The 12841-nt window shown below is 42.4% G+C and overlaps 1 protein-coding gene across 2 annotated transcripts; it reads right to left on the minus strand.

Annotated features, from left to right (window-relative positions):
- Positions 1–364: 364 nt before the first annotated feature.
- On the minus strand, positions 365–12475 carry LOC127356167 (neuronal pentraxin-2-like). Of its 2 annotated transcripts, none has more exons than XM_051387716.1 (5): positions 11496–12475; positions 9445–9688; positions 6196–6440; positions 3195–3374; positions 365–2594 (listed from the first exon to the last, which is right to left on the minus strand). In XM_051387716.1, the coding sequence occupies exons 1-5, from the start codon at positions 11943–11945 to the stop codon at positions 2367–2369; spliced, it is 1347 nt and encodes a 448-aa protein (XP_051243676.1). In that variant the 5' UTR covers positions 11946–12475; the 3' UTR covers positions 365–2366. The 2 variants fall into 2 exon arrangements, with proteins under 2 accessions (XP_051243676.1, XP_051243675.1); XM_051387715.1 differs by having other exon boundaries at positions 9445–9691.
- Positions 12476–12841: the final 366 nt, after the last annotated feature.

Below are 12841 nucleotides of genomic sequence, written 5' to 3' on the forward strand. Positions count from 1 at the left end.
TCCAGAGGATTTCTCCACTGTTGACAGCATTACATTGCCCAGATGAGAGGACGTATCCTTCCATGTGTATTATGGTTAGTCCTACAAATAATATGGCAATACCAACTGGACTGACATGTACATCTCTGTTCAAATTTGTGCCACCAGAAATGTCAAAGTAGTGAGCTTTGTTAACCTCCATCAAAGTATGGTTTCCTAATGAAGAAATATCTGACCTGACCATGATCTTGGCTCCGCTCCCCTCTGACTTCATCACTAATGCAGTACAATGATATTTTAATCAAACATGCTTCAACCGTTCCAACAGCTGTTTAGCTATTCCGTCACATTATTGAGATACTGCTTTAATTGTCACACCTCTGGAACTTGTTCACTTTTTTATTGGGTGCAAAAGGACATTCAACCACATGGCAGAAACTTAAATGGACACTGCACACGAAGGTGACTTTAAAACAATGATACCAAACACATTGTTCTTTTTCTTGTGTCCCTCATTGTCTGTGCTGCTTTAAAAGCTGACGAAAAGTTTGAATTGTCCACAAGCAAAAGCACATATGGTTCTCACAAAAAGGCCATACACCATATAAACAAAGCATTTCTATAACTTCTGCATTTTTTTTTTTTTTTACATAATGTGCTGCTAATGGACAAAAATCATGAGCAGAAAAAGCATGAAAAATACACTTTCTACAGGAAAGACATCTCTTGATTTTACATTGAAACATTGTTAACAAAGACACTCAAAAGAGGAACAATCACGACATGTTGGTGACTTATCCAACAAGTCCTTAAAATGTGTTTTAAGTCCCTAAATGTGTTAAAAGTGTGCACCCTCACTTTTATAACATTCTGTGCTGTCCACTAACCTACTGCATCGTATCTGCTTTTTTTCTATTATGTATTCAACTGCATTTTTTAATAACGTCGATAGAAGCTTTTTAATGGCTTTTGACCTAGTGTCTAGTCAGTAAGGAAATTCCACAAGGAGGGAAAAAAAGAAAGTTAATGTCTTTGTTGCCTCTTTTACCTTACGAGGCCCCAGCACCAGGCTTGATATCAGTATTTCACTGTTTACGAAAAACAGCATTGAAACAAATGTCCACCACAACATTAAGGAGTAACATAAATTAAGCTGCAAAAAGCGTCAATTTTATCCACTAAGCGGTGCCAAAATCCACCTATGTTTTTAAAAAATATATATCCATGGATCAAAACTATTTGTCTTGTTCAGTGAGAGGCAACTAAGTCCATCTGATTGAGTGACATTTATAATGTCCACTGAGGGCTGCTCTCATTTGACGTCCCCTCTACAGCAGTGGCTGCTTACTGCTACACTCATTCATAAACACAGATAATTACTACCCAGATGAGGAATTAAGGATTGTTCTTGAAGGTCAGGCCCAGTCCCTGCCCTCACTGGGCACTCAGTCCGCAGCTCTGTCGATACGCCAGTCCCGGGCAGCTGTCCGACATCGCTATTAACCTGAGCAGAGCCAGCCCGTCCATAAAGCTGTTTGGGATATGGCAGCTGCTCAAGGGGCAGAGAGGTATTAAGCGTAGATTTACAAGAATGAAAATGTCCTCCCTCCCTCATAATCTCTGGTCTTTTTACACGCAAGACAAGCCATACGCACATAAACACACACACTCTTACGTAATGTTGTCAGCGCGGCGCATTGCCTTGTTTGGACGCACCACACGCACTCTGTGCATTGACAGAAAGCATGCACTGTCACTTCTGAACTGACTTCCATTCACTGCTCAGGGCTCATGCATAATATTCTGCTGTGTTGTCTCAAAATAATCAACAGCGAGGGTTGTTCGTGTCCACTTTGAACTCACGAGCATCCACCTAATTTCGCTTCTGGTTCGGGGCCTCATTGCTCTTTAAACAGCGAGGAGGCTCGCAGCGTCTGGTACTCTACCATCTCAGGAATAGTGTTCCACAGCACATCAAAGCCTGTTTGAGCTCACATTCACTACGAATACAGTGCAGCATTGTCAGTATAAGGAATGCAACCAAAAAGAGCCACTTTCAAAGAGGTGTCAAATGAAAGCTGATCTACTGAAGAGAAAACACAGAGTGACAGTAGGTCGTATCATTACAGTAGACTGATGCAACAGCATATCTTCTTCAGACGAGCAGGCTAATTTGAAGTCTCCTGTAATATCCTCAGGGTTCAAATTGAATGGAGAACGTGTGAAGTCCAACAAACACAGAGTCTCTGAGACTATGCAGTCAGAGCATATAAATATGTAAAAATGTTGCACTATACCCTTTCCTTTGGGATTTGACTGAAGCAACAGTCAGAATACTTAGCTTCTCGATCCCAGCGGCGATACTCGATTTCCTTGCGTCAGTCCCTTTAAGAATCAAAAACACGATCTTCGCAGATCTCCAGAGCAGCTTTACTCGCACCACCAAACACTTCCACATTTGCATCGATCCAAGGAACCACGTTGCCCGGCATGTAAGCTGAGCAGTTGGCCAGACCCATGATGTCCACAGGCCGCAGTACTCGGTCCCACATGTTGAATTGGCTCAGCTCGCCCACAAAGGCCTGGGTGGCGTCAAAACGGCCTCCAACGATGTCCTTCATAGGGAAACAGAAAATGAAAGTTTACAAGTTAACTTCTAAAGAAGATGTAAACAGACTTTAATTAAAATGAATCAATTCTGTTTGATCAAACTGCCAAACGAGTCTGAATATTTTTCAGTGGCTGCCACTTCAAACTGTCGAAGTGTTGCGCAATCTCAAATATTGTGCAACATGCAGCAATCTCACCTTGTGTGAATGACTTAAACATAGAACACAGCCCTCCTTAGTCTCCAAACTACTGCAGAATGCGTTAATGGCTCTCTGTGGACGCTATTTATACGTCACTGTAAATTTCTTAAGTATATACATAGCGCTGTCATGGAGCTGACAGCTAGAATAATCCGCTAACACAACTCCCAAGGGCACAAAGGTGCAGTTTGGAGGTAGATGAATGAGGTAATGCTGAAAGGGGCACGATAGCGTGAGAAGAGCCTCTCTGCCTCCTCTCCCCTGCTCCCTGCTCTGCGCCTCCGGCACTGAGCTCAGGGGAGAACGCGCGCGCACACACACACACACACACACACACACACACACACACACACACACACACACACACCTGTTCTTTACCACCTAAGCTTTTCTACCAGCTCTCACCTGCTCCTGGCCCAGGATGATCACCCCTCCAGGTTTAATTGGGTGCCAGGGGGCCAGGTTGTCCCCTGTGCCCAGACGCTCGCCATCCTGGTAAGCCTCCCAGAAACCGTCTCTGGTCGTCCAGGTGATGCAGATGTGGTGCCAGCGCCCGTCACTCACTGACAGCGGGAGTTGGGCCACCTGGTTAGGAGTTCAGAGCAAAAGGTGAGTGACATGAGGGCAGGGAGCAAAGAGCAGGGAGCAGGGGGTATGAGGAGGAGAGATAAGTCAAGAGAGGTTGAGATTAATTGCGGCGCGTTAGAAACAAGGACAGCAATTAGAAGGGTTAGGGCTTCAAAGAGACAGCCCTCTGCAGAGAATTCTCCAGATGAGCCAGCGCGACATATAAAATTTAGATTACCCAGGTGACATCAAGGGATAGAACATCCTTCAAAGCAGTCTTGTCGCTAACAGCAAAACAGTGTCCTCTTATGCTTTTACGCTTTGTTCATGGATCAAAGAAAAACAACTGGTTGTTTTACCGACCAATGACATCACAGTCCTCTGAGGATAAAGTGCATCACATGAGATTGTGAGCATGTAACTCATTAGCCTTTTCCGTATGAGCCTACAAAATTACTTCACACTTGTCGCAGATGCAGGTAAACCTTAAAAGATGGGAGGAGACACTGAAAATAAAATTCAAGTCACTTGCAATTACAGATGCAATTGACCCGGTTAAGAACGCCAGGTGGCATCTTAATGCCACTGAAACTACAGGGAACACTGGCAGCTTTATAATAAAGTCTCTCTCAGTTGGAGTAGTCTGTTTAAAGAATCAGGATCTTAAAATGAAAAATAAATTCTTGTCGATTCTTGCAGCACTTCTTAATATATGGCAGCCATGATGATTCGTACACAAAGAGCTTAATATTAAAACACTATATCCACAGGGCATATACTTTAATGAATATATGACTCACTCATCTTTATTTAAATGACTGAAAATCTCATTCTTAAAACATAAAAGGTTTACAGTTATTACAAAGTAGAAATTATTATTTGCCTATAGGCCTTTTTCAAATCAGACTTTTTGACTTGTCATAGCAGGATAGCACAAGTCTAGACTCCGTTTTGTGTTTCATGAAGCCTACATGTACAACACACAGGCCTAGAGCTGGTACCTAGAACAAGTACAGGTGTTAGTAGGTACATCTATTCTTTCTCCTGCTATAAAAAGTCAAAATGTCTGCTGTGAATAAAGCCTATTATTTATTTTACTTATGGTCCAAAGGACATTTTGTTCTTCAGTTCCAAAAGGCTGTAGATAATGTTCTTTAGATACTTGTAAAATGTTTTTAGAGGGTCATAGAAGAAGAAAAGAAGTCAGCAAAATATCTACTTCCAACCAAGAGTGATGAAAGAAAAAAATGATTGCTTGCATGCATGATGCAATATTTTTGAAATAGATAGGACAGATAACTGTCCTAATAAATAACATACGAGTTTTGAATGTTATTTATTAGGACAATTATCTGTCCTATCTATTTCAAAAATATTCTGAACACTTGCCAAATACACTCAATTCTAATGTTGTACGAGACCAGTTGAATCCATTACAGGTTAAACTCCTGGCAGCCACATTTGATTGGAAAACGAGAAATGCCATAAGCACATCTTACTTGATTTGAACATTGGAGAAAAAATCATGACACGTCAAAGATGTTACTTTATAACAATGAAATCCCCTCTCTGCATAGCCACCCACAAATACAAAATACAGACACTGCACTATTTTTAATAGTGTTGAGGCAGCTTTCTGCTTCCTTTTTAGTATGCAGCCAAATCAGCAGCATAAACAATGAGCCCCAGTGGACCCTGTTATCACTGTGAACAAGTTAAACACATGGATGTGCTGCTGCACACACGCTAATCATATTCACAAGTCTTATCTCACTCTCCTCCATCTCGCTCTCTTTTTCTCTGTTGCTTTTTCTTGCTCCATTTCTAGCGCGTCATAACGTTCCTTTTTCCTGGCATCTTCTGATCTCTTACTCCCCTCGCTCTCTTTTCAGCCCTCTATCACCTCCAACACTGCAGCCTGTTCCATTTCCTACCCCTTTCCCCCGTTTTTCTCTCATTCTCTTATCCCTTTCTCCCACCATCTTTCTCTCATCTGTCTGACTCGAACACATGTATAATGCATGGTAAAGGGAAAGCTGTGAGGAGACCTGCCTGTGCCAATAACGCCCAATGTAAACAAGACAGTGGGAAAAAATCCTCTCCAGTGCAGCAACATTTTACCAGAAAATCTCACAAAACCAACATTACACAGCTACAGAAGCAAGTGTGCCATCAGGAAACAGGAAAGTCTAGTACTACTGCCTACATCGACATAACAATTACAATTCTTTTCCTTTTAAGACTAAATTCCATAAAATATTAATTTATGTTTCCACCACTTTGCTTTCTGTTATGTTAATTAAATTCTTGTTAGTTGACTGAAAGCTCGCAGTGAGTGACTTTGTAGCAACAATATAGAGTTGACAGGAACCAAAGAAGATCAGGCCTTCAAATGAGAACACATGGCAGCACAAGTTCTCTAATGAATTACTGTTATTCTTGGGTGTGTGAGGAATGTGGGTCAATGATATTAAATGTTTATAAGGAGCTAAATTAAATATTCAGAGCCGATGGTCAGTGTGTCCTCTCTTAGTTGTGTCATTATTGTGCTCACATGTACATACACTAACTATCTGCTCGTCTCACACCACAGAGCAGGCACAGAACATTCATATTCATGATGTCTTTACATTTAATGAGCGTCATTGCGGATCTGCGTTTACTACCATCACTGCAGCCAGCGGCGTTGCCAGGCAAATAATAAATGATTCTGAGCTTCTGACTCAAGTACATCTTCCCTCGTCAGAAATTAATCAGGGCAGAGTGAAAGAATCAGAGTTGCTCAACAAATAATTAAAGAACACTGAAGCAAGGCGCCAGTTTCACATTATGCACCTACCTTATCATTAACTAGTAGTTCAATGGGGTTGTTCCCCCATTCGATGAGGACTATCTCGTTGGCCTGGCCCGGCACGCCGTAAGAGAATGGGGTTCCTATGCCGGGACTGGCACTGGACTTGAGCCACATACACACAGTGAAGGCGTACATTTCTGGGAGGCTCTTCTTGATGCGTCCGTACAGGTAGTTGGTGCGAAGAGAAAGGGACACCTTGAAATCTTCAGGTGACTTGAAGGCATTATTACCTGTTGATGGATATTGAGTACATATTAAAGTTTCATGTGTTATGACTTGATCTAAACATAAATGTCTTCTTTTTTGTCTTCTTCTGATGATGATGATGATGATGATGGTGATGCTGAAAGCTGCAGCAGGAAGTGGCTGAGGATGGTGACATAAATAAATACATGGAAGGGTGACTTAAGACAAGCAAGAGGAAGACAAGGCTAAAGGTGAGGATCACTTGTAAGAAGCACGTTGGCTGCTAGCAAAGTAAACTTCTGGCAAAGTAAACTTCTGGCAAAGTAAAAATAGATTAGGGTGATGGTAAAGGTTAGCCAGCTGCTTCTAATATCCAGAGGTGAGTCCAGACTGTTTTGACCGGGGTGGCACAAGTGGGACACTGACTAATGCAGGGATTGCATAAAGTATGTGTCTCAGCTTTTCAGTCATTCCCAGTATCTGCAATTCCAGGACTGTTTAGGGACCCCAGTATGCAAAGATTTTCAAATACAAAGCTTGGATTACCATAAAGCAGGCATGTTTTCAAAGGGAATACTTGTGGGTACTCATAGAATCCATTTTCATTTAGATATATTGAGGTCAGAGGTCAAGGGATCCCTTTGAAAATGGCCATGCCAGTTTCTCCATCACCAAAATTTAGCCTAACTTTGGAATTCCTGAGATGCTACCAGTGCCAATGGATGCATTAGATCACCTAGTTTTTTATGATACCTATGATACATGATGGTGTGAGTGGAAGAGGTAAGGATAATGGGATGGCACTAGTCTAATCAGATTTGAGCCAGTGCAAAAACAGGTCATTTTTAACTGTCGGCTAGTATATGAAAGTAATTCTGTTAACCAGTCTGTCATCTGCAAGAGAAAAAACCAATGTGCCATATCAGCTAGCCATGCTAGCAGCTCAGTGAGGCTGTGCTTAGGCACAGTGGTACTTTCAGCTAAATGCTCACATGAGCATGCTAACATGCTGATAAGGCTAGCTTGTTGATATTTAGCAGGTTTATCATTTTCCCCATCTTAGTTGAGTGTACTGGCATTGCTAAAATTAGCAAATTATCGCTTAACACAAAGAACAACTGAGGCTGATAAGATTAGTTTTACAGGTATTTGGTCATAAACCAGAGTACTGGATTCGATTTTAAACTTGACTTGATGATGGTGCTAGATGAAAGGTCAGGGGATAAAAGCTATTACAATTCATCTTCTGAGGACCATGAAGGCTTGTACCAATTGTCATGGCAACCCATTCAATAGCCCATGTCAACCTCATGATAGTATAAGAGGAAAAGTCAGTCACCAAAGTCATTAGGATTGATCCTCTAAGGAACTTGAATATAGGTGGCAAATGTCACAGCAATCCCTTCAACAGACCTTTTTCACAGCTAATTATAAGGTAAATACAGGTGTTAACAATGATACTAATTAAGGGGCCATTCGATTTAGTGTAGCCGAGCCTTTTTCAGTGAGCCAACATGCACAATAGCAATACCCTGACTCTGTTTGACCTGAATGGAATGAAATCTTAATTAGTATAATTGTTAAAACCTGTGTTTACCCTACTATTTCATGTCAAAATGGCTGCTGGGAAAAAGGCAGACAGACAGACATTCCTGGAGCCATGCCGCTAGCATGGCTAAAAATATAAACCTATTATGTTTATTACTTTCGGGGTTTCATACTGGGTCAGTTGTGGCCAAACGCATCACAGCTAACAAATGAGGAGGCTGTTGTTGGTCAGTTAAAGAAAGAGTGTTAATATTGAAAGGACTAAAGGAATAAAGAAATGAAAAAGAAATGGAGCAAACACGGGTGCTAGATCATGTATGGTCAAGAAGGAAGACTCAGAGAGAGAGAGGTTTACTGAAAATTTGAAGAGAAAATTAAAATAAAACAAGAGAAAAGGAGTTACAAAACCCACACACACACACACACACACACCACACACACACACACACACACACACACACACACACACACACACTACTTTGCAGTGTGTATACACCAAGGAAACATGTTGCATATTTTAATGGGATTGAACCAAAATTTTATCCAGAGTATTTGAGGCTTAGCTTCAAATCACCATTTCTGTGACTATATTGTGCAGCTGTAACACTGAATGAAAGGCTCACAATATGGTCTCATGTTGGAAGCAGGGTCCATGAAGAACCCGTCAAACCACTGAACCACAACTCAACACAAAAGAAGAAAAAGAAAGAATATCGTGTAAATAGAAAATGTCTTCTGCCACTATCTCTGAGCTCCTCATGCTGCTCCTCTACAATCTCTGGCTGAAACTTCAGAGGATCATAGGGCGACTCGACTCTATCCCAGTTTCCTTTATTGTAAGCCCAGATCAGGGAGACAACCAGAGCATGTCGCAAATTCATTGTAAGGATATAATTTGTGGAAAAAGCATCACATTTCCACCTGACAAAACACCACACACCTCAGCTTTAAAAGTCACTAAATGAACACCTCTCTGGCACCATCTTGATGTAAATTGAACTTAATAAGGCTCACAAATGTAATATTTATTGTGGGGCTATTGCATGGACAGATTATAATCTACAGGTGGACGTGCTGTCCACCTCCTTTAAATCTTTGGCTAAACCTTGTATCGTCAAACAGCCACTGACGTAATTGACTGATGGGCCTACAGGAAATGTCCAGTGAGTGTTGAGATAATCTTCTTAAATAATTTCCTTTGGGCAAAGATATTTTGTGTTATTTTGACGCCTACCATCAAAGTGATGCCCCGGAGTGTGGACATCCCTCCAATATTTCTGAAACTAATTAAGCATTCAGTGTTGCTTCCCGAGCCTTATTTTCAAGACCAGGAGTTGCTCCGAGAATGGCTCTGAGAAAAACTGTGTTGTGAGGTTTTTCCTTGCATCATCAGAAATTTGTACAGAGATTGACTAATTAGTGCTAAATCTGGCAGACAAAAAAAAAAAAGTCTGGCATTAAATATGGCCAACATTTCACAGCACCCATTGTATCACTTACTTTTCTCAAGCTCGGTGATCCTCTCCAGGAGGGAATTGAGAGTGCTCTCGGTGCGTTGGCGGTGGGCCGCTGTTTCATTGTAGAGCTGGCTCTTCTCCTCCTCCAACTCAGCCACCTTCCGGAGGAGCTGGGTCTCCAGCGCCCCCAGACGCTGCCGCAGCAGCTCCCGCAGCTCCGGTGGCAGGGGAGTCAGTGCCGAGACACTTCCAGCTGACACATTTGTGCTGGGGAGATGCAAACTCTGCTGCTGGGAGGCAGAGTGGGAAAGATTGCAAGGAAGCACAGACAGACAGATAGACAGATAGACAGATAGATAGATAGATAGATAGATAGATAGATAGATAAGGGAGTGACACATACAAACAATGACACAGACATTTAATCCAGTTAATCCTGTGCACTCAAACAGGCATTCAGTCTCCATAAAGACCTAGATTTGCAGTAGATGACTGATCTTATCCACCTTTTAGGTCTAATATCCTTTCAGCAACATTGTTTTTGACTCAGCAATATCAAAATGAAGACAATGTGTCCCGGTGGCAGACTTTGATTGGTGACCTGCCAAACGCTCATGGCTGGGCCGGGTATTAAAGGTAGGCGACGCTATGCACGTGTGACGTCACTCTGAGTTCACACTGGGCGTGAGGGCAGACAGTTTTCGAAGAAAAAGGGGACAACAACCGTACAGGCCCATGTGTCTAGGTGGTGCTTTCATTGTGCAGCCCTCAGATGTTCATTTTCTAAAGCTGTGCTGATGTTTCCCCCGCCGTCTGGGATTCAGGCACTTTGTGACACATTCACAGAGTTTGATTAATCTTTTCCTAACAAAACGGGACCATCTGAATAGCTAAAATGAGAGATTCCCCTGTAATCTGGCACCAAAGGCCGAAGCAAGCAATTGCAAGATCCTGAATGCAACTGTTGAGATATGCAGATGGCTTAGATTAGTGAGAGAGGTCCCACTCCAGGGAGCCATATGCTATCAGAAACACCAGGTTTGCAATAATCATTATGTTAAGCAGATGCAGATCAATAGATATGTGATTAAAATGCAATATAATATGTATCCTCACAGCAGCAGCATATCCTTTGATTTGATCAGGGTATTAGAGCTTCCAATCAAGGAGAGAGGAGGCGGGGGGGTAGAGAGATGGATGGTATCAGCAATGCAGCGTAGTGTATATAGAAATAACCTTGAACTTTAAATAAACAGTATTGTGATTGTTTGTGGTATCAGGGCTGTCAGATGGTGAAAAATGCACTACACTGTTTTTATGACATAAGAGATAAAGCCATGGCTTAAATATCCACCTTCTGCTCTATGTAAATCACTTCCGTATAGGTGACCTCAATATCTGTAGTGATCTCTTAGCCTTGTGGAATGAATGCACACAGCAGAGGTGTGAGCTTCTCCTGGGACTGAACAAAGGCTGGAGAGCTCTCAGGTCAACAGGAATATGAACGACTAAACCATTAAACATTTTGATTCATAAAATGTCAGTGCTCTGGTGCAGGTGAATCTGCATCAGCTGCTATGAATAATTAGTGACATGACTGCAAATAAAAGATTATGTGGAACACACCCACACACACACACGCACACACACACACACACACACACACACACACACACACACACACACACACACGTATTCATTAATTATTCAAGGTTGCTTCTCAAATTCCTGCACCACATTCATGGTTACACCTTTAACAAGATTTTTTGTTGCTCATACCTTATTTATGACTCTTACGCAGCGGGTTTCAGCATCACAGTTATCTTTAACGCGATTAATAACGTATTGATGTGACATATCTATTATGTGACCCTTTGATCTCAGATTCTAGTGAGAGGTCTCCAGCAGCGCAGAGGATTATCAGACGTGTATGCAAAGCTCTATAGTATTACTGGTGAAATGTCGAAGACTTTGCTGGGGCGCATGTAGCTCTAATAACAAAATCCATACCGCAGTTAATTAATGTAACTAATAATGTTAATAAACAAAAGTGATGTACGTTGACGCAGGAGCTGCATGTTTGTGCCGTCTTACCTCCAAGTTCTCCAGCCGACCCTTGAGACTCTGCATGGTCTTGCCCAGCTGGTCTATGGTCTCGCCGGGGTCCCGGGGCAGGTCCCCCATGGTGTTCTTGCCGTACTCCTTCCGTCTGGAGCCCTGACCCCGGGACTTGCCCTGCGACGACTCATCGGCTGCCGCCTCGCAGCGCGCCAGCTTGGAGTTTAGCTCCTTGATGGTCCCTTGCTGGCTCACGATCGTCTCCTTCTGCTGCAGGATGGTCTCTCGGAGCTGGATGATCGTGTTCCGCAGCTCGTCCTCTACAGGGCTGCTGCTCTGAACACGGTTCCCCGTAGGACCGTACCCGCAGCCCGGCTCTGCGCCCGGGGGAATGGCGTTACAAACGAAGCGGCTACCTGTAGCATCCTGGCTTCGCACCGTGCGTCCACTGACCAGGTACAAAAGTCCTACTACTAAAATCAACATCCCGACTATACACAAATTCCAAGTCTTAAACGAAAACAAAGGCACCTAAATTACTGCCTGGACGTTTGAAGTCTCCGGTAAAATAATCAAATAAACTTATTCAAACAGCAACTCTTTAATTCAAGTGGTTGCGCACATCTTTCTATACTCCCAAAGTGTAATAAAAAATACCAAACTTAGTTTATAGTGTAACCATGGAGAAAAACAAATCAGAATCCGCAGTGAAAAATCATAAAATCATACATCCACCAACCACATGGTCGGTCCTGTCTGAAAAAATACAGCAATAAATCTAAATTCTTACTTTCAGCTGGTGGGAACTCGGTCGGAATTTGATAGCTCCTTTACTGGGTGAAAAAAGAAAGTTGTACTGATTTGTTATCTTAAGAGAAAAAATCCACAGAAGCTTGCAGAGAAGTCAGTTTTGCCTGTCTTGCCTCTCCGGTTGGTTGGATTGTCAGTGAGTGGTGCTGAAAAGACAGCGACGCTGCTCAGGCAGATTATTATGGGGAGGTGCGCACTGGCGCTTCCGCTCATCATCTGTGCGCTCCGGTTATTCAGCTTCAGCCTACGTCATCACTTAGTCCCAGTGGGTCATGCTATGGGTATTTCTAATTGACTTTTTATGACCCGTTTCAATGGCTGACGCTAACAGATGTCAAACAAAAACACATAAAGAGTTTGTGCTCCAAGACTGTTGTTGCCTGTTTTTATGGAAGCGGTCAGATAATCTCTGCACTGCTACTGTGAATGAGCCTTATAAGCACCAAACAACGCAGTATTTAACAAAATATACGTACTGATTGATAACTTAACAGCGTTCTATATCCTGTATTCAGGGCAGATGTTGCAGCCTCTGAATTTGTTTGAACTAAATGTCTTTTTCTTCCAACAGG

The sequence above is a fragment of the Dicentrarchus labrax genome, unplaced genomic scaffold, assembly GCF_905237075.1.
Source record: "Dicentrarchus labrax unplaced genomic scaffold, dlabrax2021, whole genome shotgun sequence".
Lineage (NCBI taxonomy): Eukaryota > Metazoa > Chordata > Actinopteri > Moronidae > Dicentrarchus > Dicentrarchus labrax.